The 22,186-nt window shown below is 42.3% G+C and overlaps 2 protein-coding genes across 2 annotated transcripts in view; one reads left to right on the forward strand and one right to left on the reverse strand.

Moving 5' to 3' along the window:
* Positions 1-8,665, forward strand: part of LOC137605994 (cell adhesion molecule DSCAML1-like) — a 55,146-nt gene extending 46,481 nt beyond the window's left edge. Inside the window, exons 21-33 of the mRNA XM_068331005.1 lie at positions 926-1,079; positions 1,650-1,767; positions 1,895-2,058; positions 2,520-2,618; positions 2,893-3,081; positions 3,312-3,599; positions 3,706-3,861; positions 3,975-4,005; positions 4,121-4,239; positions 4,328-4,480; positions 4,656-4,856; positions 5,068-5,379; positions 5,737-8,665. Coding sequence (XP_068187106.1) covers positions 926-1,079; positions 1,650-1,767; positions 1,895-2,058; positions 2,520-2,618; positions 2,893-3,081; positions 3,312-3,599; positions 3,706-3,861; positions 3,975-4,005; positions 4,121-4,239; positions 4,328-4,480; positions 4,656-4,856; positions 5,068-5,379; positions 5,737-6,170 — 2,418 coding nt within the window. The 3' untranslated portion in view covers positions 6,171-8,665. The remainder of the gene's footprint in view (positions 1-925; positions 1,080-1,649; positions 1,768-1,894; positions 2,059-2,519; positions 2,619-2,892; positions 3,082-3,311; positions 3,600-3,705; positions 3,862-3,974; positions 4,006-4,120; positions 4,240-4,327; positions 4,481-4,655; positions 4,857-5,067; positions 5,380-5,736) is intronic.
* Positions 8,666-13,295: 4,630 nt separating this feature from the next.
* On the reverse strand, positions 13,296-22,186 carry arhgap35b (Rho GTPase activating protein 35b). Its single transcript, XM_068331193.1, has 7 exons — positions 21,622-22,186; positions 15,797-19,706; positions 15,556-15,697; positions 14,963-15,040; positions 14,660-14,791; positions 14,348-14,453; positions 13,296-14,223 (listed from the first exon to the last, which is right to left on the reverse strand). Exons 2-7 carry the CDS (start codon positions 19,514-19,516, stop codon positions 13,812-13,814), a joined length of 4,590 nt encoding a protein of 1,529 aa, XP_068187294.1. The 5' UTR covers positions 19,517-19,706; positions 21,622-22,186; the 3' UTR covers positions 13,296-13,811.

The raw sequence follows: 22,186 nt of genomic DNA on the forward strand, positions 1-22,186 counted from the left end.
AATGCTTAGCAGCTTCATGCTTAATTTAAACAAATGTGCCACACTTACAATTCTTGCAGCTTTAAATTTAAACTGTGCTGCACAACAGTTAATGTGTCCTGCAAATAAGATTTTTTTAAAAAGTCCATCAATTGATTGTTACTTAAAGTAGTCGTGTTCCTACTGCAGGATCCAGAAAATGCAAGCAAAAAAAGCAGAGTACAAATAACAATCTAGAGAAACGTTTTCAGATTTAAAGGTGAGATGTACACTTTATACTTACCGACACTTTGGGTTAGTGGCTCGCACCATATTTTATTAACTGTGAATGACAACCAGTATTGTGTTCTGCACAAACTAAGGTGACAAACCAATGCGACAAAACAATCTGAAAACACAGAGCATAACATTCGCTATTTGTGGTCAAGAAAGATTTATTTTGAAGACATCTTGATGTTTAAAGAAACATGAATTAATGTACACTTTCAACAAGCACATAGAGCTGACATAACGTGCAGTAATGAGGAAAGAGATTGCTTGAAAACAGAATTATAGAATCAGTAAAAACAATGCATTTTTCATGCATTCCAGAAGAAAATGACCTTCTTCCGTTCAATTCAGTTTTCTACTGAGGACATTTTGACAGGTTGCAGTGTAAAAAGCGCAGCTGTAAATAGTCCGGTTAATGATGGCTGGTTTCCATTTTACTGCTTTAGCTTCAGGATCTTGTTATTGGACATGCTGGCTCACTGTTACACTGTCACAGCATCCTATGACTCTTGAATTTAACAGTCATCTTTAATCTAATTCTGTGCTTTAGCTACTAGAATATGTCAATATCTTTTGCTGTGAGGTAGGCTGATTTGCCAAGGAGTTTCTGCCATCCTATCCTATCAATGTTTGATCATAATTTGCTGACACTGACATTGTGTGCCCTCTATCCCAGGCACCCAGCGAGTACGAGGCCAACCCAGAGATGCTGTTCTACCGCATCACCCACCTTTCCCGGGGTAAACAGTACCACATCTGGGCTGCGGCTGTGACAACGGCAGGCCGAGGCAACATCAGCTCAAAGGTCACCGTGGAGCCTGCAGGAAAAGGTGAGTCCTCCAGGCGGGCCTGTGGCATAGAAGGGTACCAAAGTTTGTGTAAAGGTTACGAGGAAGAGCATTCAGAAGACAGCCTTGAAACAGCAGCGTGATCGCCTGCACACAGATCACTTCCATTGCTCTCCCTCTGTCTCGCTCCATCTGCTCGCTCTGCTATTGACTGACAGCCGTGGTATTGATTGAGTAGCGGCTGTGTTGCAAGAAATGCTGTTGTTAATTATGTGGTGATGAACAGGCCCTATCCCGTAAAATGACCCCTGGGGAGTTAGATAGTAGGGGAGAATCGATAGAGGGCAGGATGAATGGAGAAAAAATTGAAACTAAGAGGTCAGAGGAGGGGCTGGACTGAAACACTATGATATAGCCCCCCCTGAGCAGTAAGTAAAGGACTTTCCCTTAGGTGAACCAGGTCATTCATTCAGCAAATGGGTGAGAGAGAAAAAAAGACAATCTGAAGAAAGACATCTTTGTAGCAGATATGCTGAAGCAGCTTCATATTTTAACTTTCTGTGTGCTTGTGTGACAAAGGTTAAACTTTTATTATTTTTTTTATTTGTGCAGTTCCAGCAAAGATTCTCTCCTTTGGGGGGAAAGTAACCACACCCTGGATGAAGGAAGTGCGTCTGCCATGCAGCTCAGTGGGAGAACCAGCCCCTACAATTAAATGGACCAAAGACAGGTCAGAGCTCATCATCATCACACACCCACTGATGTGACTCACCAGGACAGATACTGCTGCTGTTGAGAGAAGAAATAAGTCGTCTTAGTCTGAGATTTACATCGATAACCCATGTGTACTTTGTCAGTGAGGACTCTACTGTTCCAGTGACAGCTGACAGCCAACGGCAGATCTTATCCAATGGCACCCTGGTGCTGCGTTCCGTCAAAGCAGAAGATTCTGGGTACTACACCTGTACGGCTACTAATACACTGGGCTTTGACACCATTATAGTCAATCTGGTGGTGCAAGGTAAGACAAATCTGACGGAGCAGTAACATGGCAGATTGTCAAACATTTTGCAGCTCTCAGGACAGATATCTGTAGAGTGAGTGAAACTGTAAATTTATAAACCACGCTGGAATCACAGGGCGTTAAACAAGGAGGGGGATCGAGAAAGTCCAGGACTTTCACTTTAGAAGCTCAACAGCACAAACGAAGTAGGGTTTTGCCGAAGCGAGGGAAAGATCAAATTCACAAAATGTATTTTAACAGATTTATTTTTGGTTAGGTCTGAGAAAGATCTTGATTTCTGTTAGAGATTAATAAAACGTCAGTCCTGACATACTTCTGACACGTTTTAAACCATTCGATATAAACTGTCACAAAAGAATGGGCAACACCTACCCATAATAATGTAACCCGGATACTGTGTGTTTCAAACCAATGAAAGATGTGCTTATTTTGAGATATTTCTGGTTTTGTTGACCCAGTTCCTCCTGATCAGCCCCGTCTGACTGTTTCCACGACCTCCACTTCCTCCATCACTCTGACTTGGATCCCTGGTGACAATGGTGGAAGCTCTATCAGAGGTATATTCCTTGACTTTCTGCCCATGGCATGCAGATCTTGTGAAAAGATATCTTGAACCATTAAGCTTTTGTTTTTGATTTTGTGACAGATCTTTTTGTATTGCACACAACAGTCTGAACAGTGTTTCAGGAAAAGTAGTCAAACCAGACCACGTTGTAGTTGATTGTTGCCCCCTGGTGGTCGACTGATGCAGTAGCAGCACAGATCCTCAACAGTTTTAAATTTTGGGGGGGATTTACATACTTAACATTAGCATACGGCGTGATTCCACAGGGTTTGTGCTGCAGTATTCTGTGGACAACACGGAGGAATGGAGAGATGTGTTCATCAGCTCCACAGAACGATCATTCAGGTTGGACAATCTGCGCTGTGGAACCTGGTACAAGGTTAAGTTGGCCGCAAAGAACAGCGTGGGTTCGGGACGAATCAGTGAGATCATTGAGGCTAAGACCCACGGAAGAGGTGAGGAGTGTGAGCTGAAGCATCGCATTTGCTTTAACATCCTGTTTAATGTTTTTTCCAAGGAAGAATTCATTTATCTTAATGGGAAATTGTACTTCTACTGGAAGCATCCCTTGTAGATTTTTAATCAGGAATAGATCACAAATAAATACAGACATATAGTTTTGCTTTTCTGACATAACCACACTATTTTTCTAACCTCCTGCTGCTTCATGTCTTGCTCCTTACAGAACCAGTATTCAATAAAGAGCAGCCGCTGCTCACCCACATCAACTCCACTCATGCAGGTCTCAACCTGCAGGGCTGGACCAGCGGCGGCTGCCCCATCACTGACATCATGCTGGACTTTAGACCCAAAGGTACTTGGGCCTGGCAAAGCCTCAAGGCCAACTCCACAACTCAGCTGTTCCTCAGCGAGTTGCGTGAGGCCACCTGGTATGAGCTCAAAATGAAGGCCTGCAACAGTGCCGGTTGCGGCAACCAGAGTTCCCAGTTTGCCACCACTGACTACGATGGCAGTAAGTGCCATCCTACGTCTCCGTCTGTCCAGTAGTTTCCTCTCATTTGTTAAGTCTCACACTGAATTTTCCCTGCATCGAATGGTGTTCCTCTTTCTCTCTGCAGGTACAATCCCTCCCATCAAATCAGCTCGTGGGGAGGGAGATGATGTGAAAAAGCTATTCTCCATCGGTTCCCCGGTCATCTTGATTACTCTAGGCGTTGCTTTGCTCTTCATTATCCGCAAGAAACGTAAAGAGAAGAGGCTTAAACGACTTAGAGGTGAGTTTGAGAAAAGAGACTTGGGAGGGTGATCGCTGTGACAAAGAGGGAAACACTGAATTGCTTATTTTCACAGCCAGCCATAAGCTAATTAAGGTGTTGTCTTCTTATAGATGCTAAGAGCCTTGCCGAGATGCTCATCAGGTAAGAGCCAGCTTTCATGACCACATTTTAACATTTCATTCTGTAAGATCAGCCTCACTGTTTTGAAAGCACTTGTTGACACCGGTCTGACTCTGTGTCATTTCCATGTGTGCAGCAAGAACAATCGCAGTATAGACACTCCAGTTAAGGGCCCTCCTCAAGGGCCACGGCTCCATATTGATATCCCACGTGTTCAACTACTCATCGAGGACAAGGAAGGCATCAAACAGATAGGCATGTGGCTGCACAATACCAACAGCAACACAAATCAGTGTCATTTTCAAGAACAGCTCTTGTAAATATTTTGTACCTCCTTTAACAGGGGAGGACAAGGCAGCGGTGCCAGTGACGGACACAGAGTTCAGCCAATCAGTGAATCCCCAGAACTTCTGTACAGGCGTGTCTCTGCACCACCAAGCCCTCATACAGAATTCGGGACCTCTGATTGATATGTCAGACATCCGTCCAGGCACAAGTGAGTTCTTCTCTTTAAAGTAATAAGTTTTACATCTCGTAAATTTATGTAACATGAAATGAGTATTTTATTTCTTACAGAATTAAGTTAAGTATCGAGTCCCCTTAATGATCAATCTATAGGCATACTGTCTTTGTATTGCTGACTACACTCTGATCACTGTCATTTCTCTCAGATCCTGTGTCCAGGAAGAGTATAAAGTCAGCCCACAGCTCCAGAAACAGATATTCCAGTCAGTGGACGCTGAGCCGGCCAAGTCAGAGCCAATCAACCGCCTCAGCTCGAACTCTGACCTCGGACTGGCGGACGATGGGATCTCATGGCATCACTGCTACAGAGAGCGATAGTTACAGCGCCAGCCTCTCACAAGACACAGGTGAGTCCATCCTAGCCTGGACCACTGGCAAAATTTTGCTGTGATTCTCTTTCCATCTTGACACTACAATGCAGTGCTTTAATGTCCACAACCAAATCTGTTGACTTCCTGTGTGGTTTTTGTTTATTCATGTGGGATTAACTGCAAGTGAACTTTATGTGTGGCACATGGGTGGAATCTCACTCTGGATTTTTTTCTTTTTTTTTTCTAGATAAGGGTCGTAACAGCATGGTGTCAACAGAAAGTGCCTCCTCCACATATGAGGAGCTGGCGAGGGCCTACGAGCACGCCAAGCTGGAGGAGCACCTGCAGCACGCCAAGTTCACCATCACAGAGTGTTTCATTTCAGACAGTTCGTCTGACCAGATGACCACAGGTACCAATGACCCGGCAGACAGCATGACATCCCTCAGCACGCCATCTGAACCCGGCATCTGCCGCTTCACTGCCTCGCCACCCAAACCGCAGGACTACGACCGCGGTAAAAACGTGGCTGTGCCCATTCCCCACCGCGCTAACAAGAGTAAGTATGAAAGGATGAGAGCCATGATTGGTAGTTTTACCTTTCTGGTGTGATTGAGTGACACAAGACTGACAGGAAAGTGAGTTAAAATTGGAAAATGTTTTCACAAAAGTGAAACAATAAGGTACCAAGATAATTCTGGAGCAGGAACCAATAGATTTCACTAAACAAATACAAATTCATAGCCTAGAATCTTTCGAAGTTCATATCATACTCTTTCAGTTAATTGCAGAAATTTCAGCAAATAATGCTCCACAAGGACTCAAGTCATCATCTGTTTTGTCTAATATATCCAAGCAATCACACCAATACTTGTTGTAGTTCTAAAAGTTCTGACTCTCCTCTCACCTCTCTCAGGTGAATTCTGCAATCTACCCCTCTACATGAAGACAGACCCATTCTTTCGCAAGCAAGGGGAGTTGCACGACCCATGCCCAGCTGTGCCACCACGGGAAGCCTCGATCCGCAGCCTCACACAGCGGGCGTACCACACCCAGGGCCGACACAAGACTCTCGACCCTGCCAAGCAGCAGGCCCTGACCCTGGGCCACTCCGGGCTGAGCAGTTTGAGCGCTAGCTCGGGCACGGCTACCTTGCCCCAGAGGACTCTCACCATGCCCAGCTCCAACACTGCAGCAACAGCATCCACTTCCAGCACGAGCAGCAACCCCACCAACAGCAACAAGGTCGGGGGCTCGAGAGACTCACTGCTAGAGAGCAGCTCCTCAGCGTTGGGGAGACTGCAGAAACAGAGCGTGGGGGCCTACTCCAAGTCATACACACTGGTGTAGTCTGCTCTCTTGCACAGACTTACATTGCTGTCCCATTTCTCAGCCAGCCCCACTCTGGTACTCTTCAGTCTGGGCCAGAAAGGACATGCAACCATCTTTCTTTCAACCGAACAAATGGTGAACAACACAGCGTTCTGTCTAATTTTCCTCGGGATAGGTGTTCTCCCGGGCAGTACCCAGCTAACCCTACTTTTCATGTTTACCTGGGACTCAGTAAAAGAATTACTAACTCCAACTAACAGTTCCAGCCGGCTAGTGCTGAGCTCCACTCGGTTCTCAGCAAAAAAAAGAAAAAAAGAAAAAAAAAAGGAAATTATTCTGTGGTTATTTGAAAATATTGACTATAATTGGGAAGTTAAATGCTTTGTGTTCATGACAATTAACACTAAGATAGCCAGTACGACGCTGTGTGGCCATCCTAGCTCTCATGCGCACACATACTGTCCTCCCGTTTGAGTATTATTGTCAATTTACAGAAGTTTGAATTAAGTTCCCCTATTCTCTCTGTATTTTCTTTACCCTCTATGTGTCTCGTAAAGGCCCAAAAAGTTATTGGCAGATTTTTCCTTAATTGTCCCTACAAATAAATTATTCAGGCTTCCAATGATGAGAAAAAAATTTATATCACATGTTCTCCACACATCTCTCTTCAGCTGAACAGTAACTAACTTTATAACAAAATCATGACAACCCAAATAAACCAGCTATAATTTCTCACATTACAAATAGAGAATATTTGGTATTATAAAGAATTTACATATATATTTCTATGTAGGTATATTACTGACATTTAAGTGAAATTATGACAAAGTATAAATTGTATATACCACAATATTGTGGTAGTAAATACAACCATTTAGTGTTAATGTCAAAATTTAAGAATGAGACAATCTCTCAATCATGCAATTTAAAAAAAAATAGACATTTTAAAAAGGTTGGAATAAAGAAAGAAAAAGTATAGTATATATACAGGATGTTCTATAAGTTTCTGTATGTAGACCAACTTAGAGTGTTTGGCATCTGTATGGACAGAGAGTGGCTCCTCCCGAGCCACATGTTAAGATGTCAAAAGAAAGACAGACTCCTTGGTTCCATTTCTTGAAAACGGAGGCCGGCCGACAGATTACAACCTGTTTGTTTTGCAGCACCAAATTTGCTGAATGTGTACAACGAAACAATCATGTTAAGAATTCTGTAGTACTTTAGTCTGCCTGTGAGGATTGGCTTTATGACTCTATTCAACTTGTTGTAAGCCTGCGTGGTTGGCAAACACAAAAAGATTCACAAACTAAATCACAGAGACAGAGGATCTACAAATAAGTTTTTGTTTGAATGAAATGAAGGCTTCGGTCACGGTAAGGCACCCAACCAACCTCTGAACCAGCCTTAGTGTCACTCGCCTGGTCTTTGCTCTTTCGCAAAATCCCAGTCATGATGTGAATGAAGTCATTTACTATAATGTTGAGCGATGTTATATATCAGGGAGCTCAGTTTTAAAAATTATATAATGTTCACTCAATTGATATGTGTTGTTCCCCTGTCTGAAGTACTGTATATGTCTTTCTTTATCTCCACTCTCCATTTTGCTATAATGTGCATTTACACAAGAACCTATTGGAATGTTTTTAAGCATCTCCACAAGTGTTTTGTGGTTTATATTTATGTATCCATTTTTTTCTTTTTTTTGTTTAGGGGAGGTGGTATCCATCAGCCATTTGATTTTTTTTAATTTAACATTCATTTTTATTTGATTTGAGGTGTTGACTAAAAAATTTGGTTCCCACAAAACACTACTAAAGTAATTGTCTGTTGGAAAAACCTATTCAGACAAGTGAAATCAGGGACTTGTAGCTCTTTTGGTCACACAAACTATAAATGTATATATTCTGGACTGGAGTTAGTCTGTAAACATGAATAATTTGGACTCCCATCCTTTTCAGATGAATTAGAGTAAGACTTTGCCACCTTAAACATACTAGATCCATTGTCTCTACCTTTGTCAGTGTTGTTTATAGATTAAGTCTTGTACATAAACACAGTTTTGTATGAAGAGCTATTTTTCGTCAGAATAAATCAGGGGACACATCAGGGTTGAATGCCCCAATTTCAAAATTGAAATAGTATCATAACTAAAATATTTTACTTCTGAAATGGGCAAAAACATTTTACTTTCCCTTTATGTTTTTGATACTAATTTGTTGAATTTTTATTATTTTTTTGAAGGTCTTTTGATGTTGTCGTTTGTCCTGTTTACTTTTTTATTATCATTATTTTGTATTTCGTTCATCCTCAGAGAAAAAAAAAACATTGCATGCTTGCTAAAAGGGAAAAATCGAAGGAAAAAATGTATGAAAATCAAAAACAAACAAAAAAATGTTGAGGGTATCCAAAACATTTGTTTGAGTTGCTTGTTACGGCAATTGCTTGTGTTCAAAAGTACATTTTCTATGAAAAGAAAACAAAAACTAAAAAGATCATTCTAACACCTTGTGCAATAAAGCTATCTTTCATATGTCACGGCCTCTATCATTCTCAATGGGTTTGTTTGTGTATAATCAAAACATATTTCACATTCCTACTGAATTTATAGATAAACAGATGAAGCAACATTGAAAAAGATTGTTGCAAATATCTATTATAGATTGAATTTACACTAAAACCAACATTTATATTTAGATCTAAACAAAAAATATGCTGAAAAAATTTTTTTTATAAGAGAATGGACAAAATTTGCAGTACAGACTTTCTGTTTATTAATCCGAAGCCAAATCACCATTGACATTACCATTTCACTTCACAGACCTTTGTCTATTCATTGCAAAACGCAAAACAAAAACTGAATATGTTGTTTCCTCTCCACTCATCATAGTGCCAGCATGCCTTATTGCTGTCCCAGCAGGTTCACCACCACTCACCACTTCATTGTTCCAACCTGAGAGGACAAATCCTGCAGCACTGAAAGCAGACCCAGGGTTCCAGGGCAACACTATAAAGTCCATTTAAGGGCAAGAGCTGGTGAACTGGTGGAGTGCTTGACTACATTATTGTTGGATAAACGAGTCCTTTTTTCCTCTGAAAGACAAACAGTGAAGCCCAGAGAAAGGCAGTTGCCTGCATCACAAAGGATCCATGCAGCAGCAAAGCGAACAGTTACCTGTTCTCACACACAAATCAGCACTTCCTGGAGGACCTTCAGGCTTTGTGAGGCTTTGCCACCATTTGCATTGCAGCAAATTAATCTGCCCCTTCAACCGATTAAGAAGAAGAGAAACAACCAATTTGCATGATGGCAATTACAGTAATGCTTTTCAATATGTAAGTCTTCATAACATCTTACCCTGTGATCCTTGCAAATATACAGCATCATATTTATCTATTTAAATGTCTTTTCAGTGGTGGCTGTGGAATAATAAATGTTGCATATAAGTCAGCAAAGTATAACAGTGAACAATAAGTATGGCTCAGCATTTTAACATGAAAGCACATCCACATTTGTGGCGAATGTACAGGAAGTAAGGGGGTCACCTGACCTGAGCAGCTAATGAATGCTCATGCTTTCTAAAATCTACAATTACTCTCATCCTACATAGCTGCAACAGAGCATGATGGGGCTTTTGGGCTCACCTTTGCAAGCAAAAGTTTCCAAGCAAAAGTTGCAGGAGCGAGATTAGTGCTGGCTCATGCAGCTACTGTACTTCATGTGGGTTGTGATTAGACACCTACAAATAGTACCGCTTAGGGACATAATATGTTTCTTGGTGTGTTGTTTAACCTGTATTATGGCTTACTTGTAGTGACCTTTAAAAAATCATATAACTCTTTTTAATCTTTCTGCCTCATTCTAGACACTATTGCCTGCTCTTTCTATTAGAAATGCAGAGACAGTAGAACCAACTGCTCTCTCTGTTGTTTGCATCATGCTGTTTAATGTCGTTGTGGCTGAAGTTTTTATTTTTTGTTTTGTTTTATATAGTTACCTTATCCAACATAGTGCACTGAAAAATCCAGGTGTAAACTGTTTAAACAATTCACTACTCAGCAAGCATAAAATGAACTCCCATTTCTCTCATAGTGTAGGTCCACAGAGAAAAAGAGCTAGGCTGTTTATGTTTACTTAGCTGTAGCTATAAGAAACATTACTGATCAAAAGCAACATCGTAGTGTTGCTGTAATTATTAAAGGTTGTGTTTTATTATTAGTAGGCTGGATTTGCTGTATGGATCATTATGGTTTTAATATCAATTAACTTTTATGTGTATAGCGCTTAATCCTCAGATATTTCAAAGCGCTTTAACAGAGAGAGAAACCTAACAGAAGCCTCCAGGTATGGAATGCACTACAAAAGTACTTTGAAACGTAGGCTATCCATACACTTGCTTATCTTTCATTTATGATGTCACGCCAAACTGAAATAGAAAACATATTGGAAGAACTATGGTCTAGGAAACAAACGGCTGTGAGAGGAAATCACCCATTGTGTGTCTGAATATTAGTCATGGGACAACTTATCAGACACCCAAAGAACTCAAAAGTTGTAACTTAAATTTAAAGACAAGAAAGGGAAAGAGATAAATGAGGAACTGGACAGAGTAACATGAGGTTTTGCTCTTAGACCCACTCCTACTTCTCTGCAGCCACAAGATGGCGTTATAATACAGTATTAAGCTGACCACTCCATCCGCATGGGTTAACAGAAATGTTCTATCAAAAGAGTGCAGTCAGTCATGACTGGTATGCTGTGAATAATTGATGCCCTTTGGAGTCACCTCGACCAATGTGTTCCGCTACAGCTGCTTGTCATCCCATCATTTGTAGGATGCATCATGTGCAGCTGACAAAAGGAAAACGGGGCAGGTTTTGTTTAGGTTGAGATGATCACTGTGAAGAAAAGGTTATGTTTATGCCTCTGGACCCCATTGTGATAATATTAGTGTAGCTCCTATTGTGTGGATTCATGATCTAAAAATCAATTTCCAAAAGTCACATTCCAATCCAACTTCACAGTATTACACATTGTGAAGTCAATCTATGGAGGTTCGTCTCAAAAGGCTGAATGAAAGACACAAAGACATGCACCACGAGTAAGCTGAGGACAATTTTACAAGATTTAATTTATTAACTATTATACAGTTCACATAAGGCCTTCATTTTCACTTTTCTCAGTCAGACAAATTTCAAGGGTTGCGCTTGATGCTCAGTACATAAAGTTTCACATTTCAGCTAATTCACTTTAGTATCCGTTTTCTTCTCACACTAATTTAATGTTTTAAAACAGGTAGAGGTTTTCATCCTTCTCCTTCGGTGTTTTTTTAAATCATGCACTAACGTAAGTGGCCTTGCACCGTTCACAAAAATGGTAAAAATGGACTTTCAGTCATTGAAATACACACTAGAAATGTTTTCTACCATTGACTAAAGGGTGATATTCCCCAACATACAAATAAACAACCATTATAGAGGAGTATGCACTCACTTTTTGTTGACTGTCTGGTAGATTTGCCATGTTTGCAACCAGACGTGATACAGAAAGCTGAATATACTCCCAAGAATCCGATGGGTTAATTGTTTATTTGGTCTAATGATACGGTTTACAGCTGATTGGTTTGAAGAGAAACCTCATCTCAGTCCGATGAACACATGAAATGACTGACTTTCCAAAACTGCAACTCCGTAAGTACCGGTAACGATGATTCCTATTACTAAAAGATCGACCATCATCCACAACTAATGTCTGGGGGGTCAGTTTTTACTTGTTCCTTCAGAAAAAAAAGTATCTTCTCCTAATTTTAATGTTTAAAATCATTTGATGTTCACTAACTCAAAAATTATCCTTTTTGTTTTCAATGACAAGTGAGAACATGAAGCACAAAACTAATTCACTAAAGCAGGTAAATGGTCAGTTTGGATTCCTGGAAGTATGGCGTTAACAAACATTTAGCTTCTACTGATCATCTGTGTATTGGGACGAGCAGTAAACGTTTGTTGCGGATACAGGACCTTCAGACTGAGACGTCCTTCATGAGAAAACCAAACTTCCACTGTCACCAGATAGAAACGTAGAGTTAAAGTAGAACTAGTGCCGTGTTCCCAATCACATTCCCTTCAGTCTGTATATTTAAATATATTTTACTGCATTCGCACATACTCCTGTAGTTTCACCAGTGTAGCGTTGTCTCAAATTTATTTCAAGTGGCCACCAAGTGATTTGACCACATCTATTACATCACTTTAAAACTATCTACCAGCTTTATGATTTAACTATAATAAACAGCTTGATTACTATTTTTTTTCGTTCTCTGCTCCAGCAGTCGCTTTCCCTGCGTCAATTTTCACAGAATTGACCGAGTTAGGAAGCCCAGACCCTTCTCACTACATACAAAAATGGTGACTGTTCCCCTTAATTTTGACTATGTCATCCGATGCTTATGTTACACTCCACTTTGGCATACTGTACTTTGTTGTGTAGACAAACTAATACACTCGAGCTAACAAATTTGAGTATGGACGTAAGCGATTTGGGACACAAGTCAGGTTACAGATTCAAGAACAGAAAAACGTCTCCTGTGCTCATCTGATTTCGGGCAAACTCTTCCTTTATATAATGGTCTTATGATTCATTCTTTCCTAAACTTCCACCAACAGCTAGAAAGTGGACAAAGAAAATTATTCACATGGCTGGATGAATGAGGAACATGTGTGGATTCAGATTTCCTATCACCCTAAAATGGACCTCTGGATCAGCTTAAAACAACTCAAGTTTTTACAAAAGACCTTGTTTCACAAGCCTGCACTAATGCCACACTCAAGACTACTAAACAAACATGAACAATTAATCAATGTGGCTCTTCTTCTAATGTAACACTACACTATCAAAAAGTGCTTCAGGTAAGTTTGTGGATAAACAAAAAGTTTTTATGTAAACAAGGTTTGATCTGCCATAGCTCTGTTGAGTCAATGGGTATGGCTGTTTGAGCGGTGAAATTAAAAACACTCAACGAAAACAGTATGTCAACAAACAAAAACCCCTTTCAAGGGTAAAATAACAGTGATCATTAAAGTGCATCCCTGGATGTGAACCCCCCCACCCCCTCCTTCCTTCCCTCCCTCCCTCCCTCCCTCCCCATGCTGATCTCTCAAGTAGAGCCGATGAGAGAAACCCCAAAGGCAAGCAGAAGAACCTCTGCTGTGTGGAGCCAACTGCTGCCCAAAGGACCTACAGACGAACAGTCAAAAAAAAATCCAGTGGTAGTACTTTCATGAGGAAAAAAATTAATCAGTTTTACATTGATAAAAACATGGTGACCACAAAACAATTCTTCCAGCTTGTCATAGAGGTTTCTATATCTTGATAGTGTAGGATAAGAGGTGGCTGTTGACAGGAGTAGTTTGTCCTCTGTTTCTGACCTAATGTCAGATCCCAGGGATTCCGAGGGTGGTAGAAGTCGCTGATAATGGTAGCCCGCCCCGATGCAAACAAGACACAAACAGCAGGCTGGGTAGTTTTTCACATAATTCCCATCTCGTCTCTTCATTTAGGTTGTCCATGATCAAAATTGTCATGTGCAAGTTGCACATGTTTTGCTTCTGTGTGTTGGTGATAAGGTCCAGCATCATCATGGGCACACATGGTTTCACTGTTTCTCACAGTGTCTCTTGTTCTGCAGGAGAATGGTGGGAGTGGGGGTGCTGGTGGAGGGGAGGAAGCAGAGACTGAAGGGGAGACTGGGGAGTGGTGGGTGGGGATTGCTGCAGGGGGCTGAAGTGTGTGGTGGTGTGCGGAGGAGAGGAGCGGTAGCAAGAGTAAGCAGAGCTTCCACTGAGGGTGGTAGTGGGTGAGGCCGGGAGCCCTGCCAAGCCAGTGGGGGAGTCAAGGAGGGGCTGGTTGTAAAAGAAGAATGCACACTGGTGGATGAAGGTCTCGATGATTGTCTGGTAGGTGCGTGTGGCAGTGAGGGCATCCATAGTGGTAAAGTCAGGCCTCATGAGGGTAGGCCAGAAACAGATGGACAAGTTTTCACTGGTCATCAAATTCAACCTGTTCAGCTGGCTCACCCTAGGGAAATTCACAAATAGGAACCAATTCAATCACATTTTATTTATACTGTGCAAATAAACAGTCTAATACAAGATGTAATCAAATGCGCAAAAGCACATAGAGGAGCAGACGGGGAACTTACTTGTGTAAGTGGCTCAGTACATACTTGAAGACATCATAATTCTCCCTGGGGAATCTCCTCAGGACATCCTTCATGGTATATAACCTCTGTTCTCTGTCATTGATTTCTGCACAAGCAGAGAGGATTCATCATTAAAACCGAAATATCGTCATGGCATACAATAATTTTGAAATAATATCTGTCTACAGTAGCAGGAAAATTAGTCAAGCTTTATTCAGGGCTGTCAAACGCTACCCTACCCTCTTCCCTCCTACTATAAAAATCTTTTATTGTTCCAGTAAAGACCCTCCCAGCCCAGTGGTGTTTGCTTACTGAAAGCATCCAACAGGTCCACCTGCAGAGCACAAGGCACCAGGGGCTCAGGCAGCTCAGAAAAGAAGCTTTTGAGGGCTCCAGCCACAGTGTTTATGGAGAAGTCTTTCTCCACCAGGTCTAATCCGTGGTCTGCACACATGACAATGAGAGGATTAAACAAATAACAGAAAACAAGCCTATCCCTATCTGCCGTCATCAGGACTGAACAATCGGTCCCATGTCACTTGCTTTGAGAAGTGTGTTTCTGTTAATTAAACAGCAATATATGGAACATCCAGCTCCAACAAGTCTGATGCTCACCCTGTTCAAACTGCCTCTGCATGCTTTCCATCTCTGACTTGTTGCCGCTTACACGATACAAACCCTCGGTGTTCAGGCCTGAGGAAACAAACATACAGTGATCAGGATCGCCCGTCAAAGATGCATTTCATTATTCAAGGTTATTACTTTTATGGTGAATAGAAAATAGCAACGTGATTAATGACTGGCTCATCAAATATCGCCGAGGGTAATGTTAGAAACATTAGATAAGAAAGAGAGCATCCATTATCCAAGGTTCCACTAGTTAACTGGTATCAGTACTATCTCACAACCCTTTCACAATAAGAGTCGAGTCACTGGTCAAAATTCATGAGAAGCAACCAGCTATTAGACACATAAAGGAGAATAGGGTGGCCAAAATGTATGAGTAACTACTGAAAAGCAACAGCAAACAATATTTGAGTTGTGGGTCAGAAACCTTCATCAATACCACTCACAGAAAGTGCCTGAGAGGAGCAGACTTAGGTGGGGAGGTCAACAATGAAGTGATGAACTATATTTTCTACTACAACTAGACTATAACTTCATATTCATATAACATTTCAGTTCAAAAAATTGTTTTTAAAACATACCTGTTGTCTCAATGAAGCGGACACACTTCTCAATAAACAATGGGATAGGTCTGTCTGGGGACACCACATTCGTGAGGGGGACTCCAAAGTAATTGCTTTCTGGGGGTTTTGGAATAGATGGGCGGGGCTTTGGTCTTGTTTTCTACACAAAGTCACAGAAGACAAAAACAGAAATTTAAGAGATTGTAAATATGTAAAGGAAATTATACAATTTTCTTAAAAAAAGGTTGAATACACAAACCTTAGCTGTTCGACGAAGACTCTTCAGTATGTTCCTCTTTTTTGGGTCTTCACTCTCTTCATTAACAAGACTTTCACCTTTCAGTGTCCCAAAGTCATCTTCTTTAGACTTTGGAAGTGCCCCCATCTCATCATCGCTGCCAATGAAGCTCGTTCGAAAGCTGCTGAACTTGCCGAGCCGTTTGGAGCGGTCACGGTAAAGACGGGGCTTCACCCCCACTGCAGAGAACTTCCTCCTTCGCTCCAGGGAGCTGCTGTCAGCTTCACTGTCTGAGCCATTTCCATTGGAGTGCATCCTGTTGGAGTTGCGTATGGTGATGATTTTGCCTTGTGTGCTGTCATGTGGCACTGAGTAGATGATCTCTTCATTGCTTGGGCGGGGTTTTGAAACAGCGTCAATGGGTTCAGCATAGTCTGAAGGATCATAGCCCACATCACCACTAGGAACCCAGGTGACAGCCGATGGTAGGGAGCGACGATGGCCCAGTGTATCAATGTATGGGTTACGGCTCACCTTCCGGAAGTCAAAAGTGACACCAGGTTTAACTCTCACTTGGGGGGGTACTTTGTTGTTGAGTTTGTTCTCAAAGTCCCTGATATCAGAGATGACAGAAATATCACTGGAATCTAAGTCAGGCAGGTTGAAGCCCCCACTGTGAGAAGTGAGAGTTCCATCATAGTAGGGTGGTGATGGCTCCACGTCATCCTCTGAATCCAGGAACATGGTGACAGGACTGGGAGAACTACAACGTGGAGAGTACACATTTTCATTTGTGCACGCTTCAGCAACATTATCATACATGTGTGTGGCCTCCACAATGTTGCGCTTTTCTACCACCTCCATCAGAAAAGAATGGAACATCTCTATCCTGTGCAAGCCTCCTACCACGCCCCCGGAACCGCAAATCAGAGTATTAAAGCGACCCTCGATCTCATGGGCCAGCTCCTCCCCTTGAATCATTTGTTCACAGGCAAAGTCGCTGTCGGTCAGCTCTGCCTGGCTGTCTCCAACTGCCAATAGCTGAACCGGGATGATATCCTGAACCTCACACAAAAAGGCACACAGGGTCTCCAGGGAGGCTTTTCGGGAGGCAGAGTACACTGCGATATAGCCGTGTACTAACCTACTCTTACGCAAAGTAAATGAGGCGTGGTATGAGAGCAGGGAGAGCTCTATAGCCAACTTGTGTCCACCGACAGTCTGCTCTAGCAATACAGAAGTACCGCTATTGGACATGGGCCTGCAGTGCTGATGCATAAGGAAAGGGGACAGGAGCTGTTCAATGTCATAGGAGTCTCCACACATTAAGCACATGACAATACGAAGGTCTGCCTCTTGAACTGCCTGATGAAGAGAGTCTCTGAGACCTGGGAGTTCAGGGAGGAGTGGTGGTGAGCTGCTACTAAATGATGTGCTTCTCCTGATATCAAGAAGGCCCCTCAACACCTGGTTGATCTGGGTTTCATTAACATTATGACCATAACCGACACCTGGGGAAGCAGGGTCTAAAAAGCTACACTGCAGTCTCCTTGCAACTTGCTGTCCCTGTGTTATCAGGTTTAAGGCAGTTTCTCCTCCTATATCCACATATGATCCCACGCCCCTTTTTGTGACTAAAAGCAGTGATGTTGGCAGCTGTGCCAGCTGGCTGTCCCGTCGACCTAAAGTTGATTCCCTAATTCTCTCAAGGCTTTCAACAATGTAAGAGAGGGACTCTTTTGAATTATAGAGACACAGACAACCGTGAGGTGTGAAAGTGGGGGTATGGAAGGAATTGACTGGAAGACGAACGTTTCCCTCAATAGGCCGAAGGGTCAATTCATACATTTTCCCATCTAACACATACCAGTCATCATTTGTGCAAAGAGTTCTAATCTCATTTGCAAATTCTCTGGCCAGTCCATCTTTACCTAGTATGACAAGGTTAATTCTGTCAGCCTTGGTATCTCCAAAATGAGCTTTCACATCTAAGAAGGGATAGCACATGGGGAAACGGGAAACTAAGATTTGTTCGATCTTAAAATCTCCACAGTGAGGACTGCTAGGACAGGTCTCCTTGGTAGGGTGATAGACAAAGTGGATATGCTTCAATACCAGGGCATCTCTTTCAGCGGGAAGCTTTTGTAATGCCTTAAACCTCTGTTCCTCCCCAAGAACCTCCTGAATTGCCCCCATCTTCTCTTTGCTTGGCTTGGCATCCACCTCAAGCTCATAAAACAGCTCAGAGTACTCCAGTAAGAGCTCCTGGAAGTCTTCTTTAGCACGGTCAATAGTCTCCTTTTGATGACGGTTGTAAAGATCCAAGTACTCTGGTTCCTCAAGCCACTGGTAGAACTCTTCATTCATGATGAAGCTGCGTGCCTCCTCCCAAGGTTTACCAGGTGTAACAAAAGGAGAGGAAGCTAACTTCTGTTTAAACTCCAGCCTTATCTCTGCTCGTCTGCACTCGTTTCGCAGATGTTCTAGGTGGGCGTTAAATATTTCCTCTGCCTCAGCCGTCTCCAGAAGGTCTGAAGGAATTCGCTCATCTTCCATGTTATCAATGTGAGACGTATCCTCCCATGGTGAGTCCTCCAGAACAACAAACCAGTGAGCAAAGTGTTGCTTCGATTCCAGGACTTTTTGTACGCCAGACCAGCTCAGTTGATCTATCTCATCGAGGTCAGGTACCAATGAACTAAGTGCTAAGGGAAGAGTGCTTAAATATATTTTGCGACGCCTCTCAATATGTTCCTGTTTCAGACGGTATACATGCTGTTGAAAAAGCTTCTTGCATTTAGCTGTTCCCTCCAAGAAGACGTATTCTTTGTATTCTGGGGACGTGTTCATACGTTGACTGGTGTTTAACCATGTTTCATTATGATTTTTCACTATACGATTGATTAGCCATTCATAACGATCCTTTGCAGATGCGATCTGCTGACTCTGGAGCTTCAGGGCCTCAAAATAAGGAATTATCTTGGGCTTGCCTCTGCTCTTGTCAATAAGTTGAACTAAAGTGAGAAAGGCAAGATCCACATTTATATTTGAGCGTGCAGAAGTCTCAACTACCGCTAAGCTCTTTTTTGTGATCGCAAAAGTATGTGCATCTTTAATGTAGCGTTCAACTCCTTCATCACATTTGGTGAGGACCAACACAATGGGCTTCTTGGTCTTGCTTAGCTGACTGTACAGGTTTGAGACAAATTTCAGCTGGTCATCAAAGTTGCGATTCATGCCCCGGCTGACATCAACACATAGAAGGAAGCCATCAACCTGCAGCTTGCCCTCGGGCATTTGTTTTTGCTCAAAGTCTTGCTCCAAGCCAAGCTGATCTGTGCAGAAGTACATGAGCTTCTCTGCTGAAGCCAGCTTGGTTGCAGCTGCCCTTTTGATGTAGGGCTGCATAGCAGTGCTACGGTGTGGCTGAAATGTCTGGTCATCAATGAATTCTGTTTGCTCGACAACATGCATCCTGCACTCTGGCCCCTCCTCCAGCAGCCGTGACACCTCTCCCCAAAAAAGAAAGTGATCATTATTAACCACTCTTCCTCCAAAGTCACTGGTGCTTAAAACTGAAGTGTGGTCCAGGTAGAAGTCATCAGCGCTAGGTCGCACATATCTATTACATAAGCAGGACTTTCCAACCCCACATTGTCCTTTCTCTTTCTCTGTTCCTGACAATCCCACCACAATGAGGTTGTAAATGGGCGATCGAGCATCTTGCTTTTTTGCCATCATAGCCTGCTGAAGCTCATCCTGCCATAAACAGGCACTGTACAAAAGATGTCACTTGAGTCTTTGTCCATACAGTTGCTGATCCGCAATGGACACCAGATTTGACCGTCTTCACTGGACTTCAATTTTTGTTAACTAGCAGTGCAGTAATAAGAGATTAGGGTTCATTCATTTATTCTGTCGGCATTAGATCCTGCCAAAAAAAACACACACAAAAAATAATTAAGACAAACTAAGCAATCAAGAAAAACAATTAAACTTGAACAATTAAAAAAATTGTAAAACTACAAGGAGGCAAACCAGAAGATGAACATTTTGTTAAAACATACCTCTCACTATAACAGATCTATTACTATGTGTTATTTTGCAAAAAAAAAATAAAATTGTTAAAATATCTGTTAGGTGTTTCATATTGCTATCCTAGGTGATGAATACCAAAGATTGAGAAAAGGAGAACATCAACAGGCCTATGTCTGAGCCTGTTTCCTAGTTTATCAAATGATACTGACTGAATGAAACCTTTTATTAGCACAGGTCGGGTGTAATGTTTAAGAACAATAAATGATTGAACTTTGATTATGACTACAACAGCTTTTTTAGGGTGTAACTGCTGTACTCCATCATGTCTATGGCCTTGATCATGTATGAGGTCTGATCATTTATCAAAGACAATTATTATAGCACATGTAACTGCATAAATATTAATGAACAGAAACCAAGTTTGTACCCAAAAATCCTGTAATATCTGGCATCATATCTAAACATGGGCATAATGAGATAGTGTTAGAGACCCCGCAATGTTGACCAGCACCAAACTAAGCAATTTAAAATGAAGAACCACACATGTATCTCTAAATTTCATCCAGACATATTCCTAATTATCGGACAAAAGCCATCAACAACTGATTACTGAACTAAGGTCCAGATACATGTATAGTCTGTCTATGCTGATGGACACACCACTTTCTCAATGTTTAAAAATATCAAGTGATATACAGTATAGTGTATATCCATCATTTTAGCATTTATTCATATTAATATCACCAATGCAATTCTGAATTATCAGATCACAACTTCAAAATGTCCCACCTGGGGTGAATAATTTTGTATATACTGTATATATATTAAAAAAAGGGGGGGGGCGGCAGTGGCTCAGTAATAGAGTGTGTGGTAGAACAGGTCGTCCAATGTTTCAAAGATTGGCGGTTTGATTCCCACTCCCGCACAAAGGAACACCCAGCGGTCAGTTGACAGTGGGGGGTGTCTGCTCCCCTCCGGAGCACTGCCGAGGCGCCCTTGAGCAAGGCGCCGTCCCCCTTACAAGTTGCTCATTTGGGGCACAACACAAAGGAGCTGCCCGTCACTCTACCTCCCCTACATGCGTACAGGCCCCATGTGTGTGTGTGTTTGTGTGTTCAGGGCCTGTACACACATATATATGCATGGTTTGAACTAACTAGAGTGTGCCACTAATTTCCCTGCGGGGATTATAATCAGTATATATATATATATAATTTTTTTTTATCTTTTTTTTTTTTAAAAGATGATCAAACCCCTTGGATTTCCCATAAGCATGACATGATTCAAACTGGAGTCACACATCAGGACAATCATAGTCTGTCCTGTCACATGAAGTGACCACACGTCAGAAGCCAACAGCCCTGGCGGGGTCAAAAACACCCATGGGCAGCCCACACAGCTGAATTAGGCCTGACCCCCCCCCCCCCCCACACACACACACACACACACACAGCAAAAAAATGGACAGATAAAAAAACAAACAGCACAAATTACTAAAAAGCATGCTCCAGCGATTTCAACTACACGACCTACTTACTTCCTTACTTAGATAGGATTTTGTAAGGCTACATGTTTTGCACAGGATTAACAGTGAACGTGGGCTTCAGGGCGCACACAGTGGGGCTGACCACGCCAGGCCTGATGCTGTTCAATAATGAAATTGCAGAGGAGAGACCTGGGATAGCCAGACCTCCTCCATCCACATAAGCAGACGACGCTTGCATGTATTTACCCAGCTGTCTAGGGTGTAGCACTGGGACACATCCCATAAACACGGAGGGAGAATGAAGAGAAAGAAAGGTACATACCATCGCATTTCTCCCTTTCTCCTCTCGCATCTGTCAGGCCGGCGCTTGCCGCAGCCCTCGCCGCCTGATGTGAAGACGGGCAAAGCCGCAATAAATGCCGTCTCAATTCACAGATCAGACCGATGATGCTATAACATGAGCAATGGGGTAGATTGATTTACATTACCCATGCCTGGATTCTGTCATTTCGCTTCACTGTTTTCGCTGCAATTTAAACCACAGAGATGGAAGAAATTAATATCCCGAGTGATCACAGAATAATCCAGACCTGCCTTTTTCTCGTGAGAAATTCAGGCGTTTAAATCACTGTTTAGTCGTCTTCCTCTCTGTTCACCACGTTGCTTTTTCAATAATTATTCTGTCCATTGTTGTGGCCACATAATGCTGGGCTAGTCGCTCACACGAGACAACGGGGAGTTCGTTGCGATCGCCGTGCTGCTTCGTCTCAAATCTGCTTCTCCTGCAACAAAATGTGTTCATGTCCGAGTCAATTTACGCGCAGGTTGCGCGTGTGAAATGAGGTGTTTCAGACGGCTTTCCGATAATGGCGGCGGCCCTCCTTCCC

This window comes from Antennarius striatus, chromosome 13, assembly GCF_040054535.1.
Source record: "Antennarius striatus isolate MH-2024 chromosome 13, ASM4005453v1, whole genome shotgun sequence".
Classification (NCBI taxonomy): domain Eukaryota; kingdom Metazoa; phylum Chordata; class Actinopteri; order Lophiiformes; family Antennariidae; genus Antennarius; species Antennarius striatus.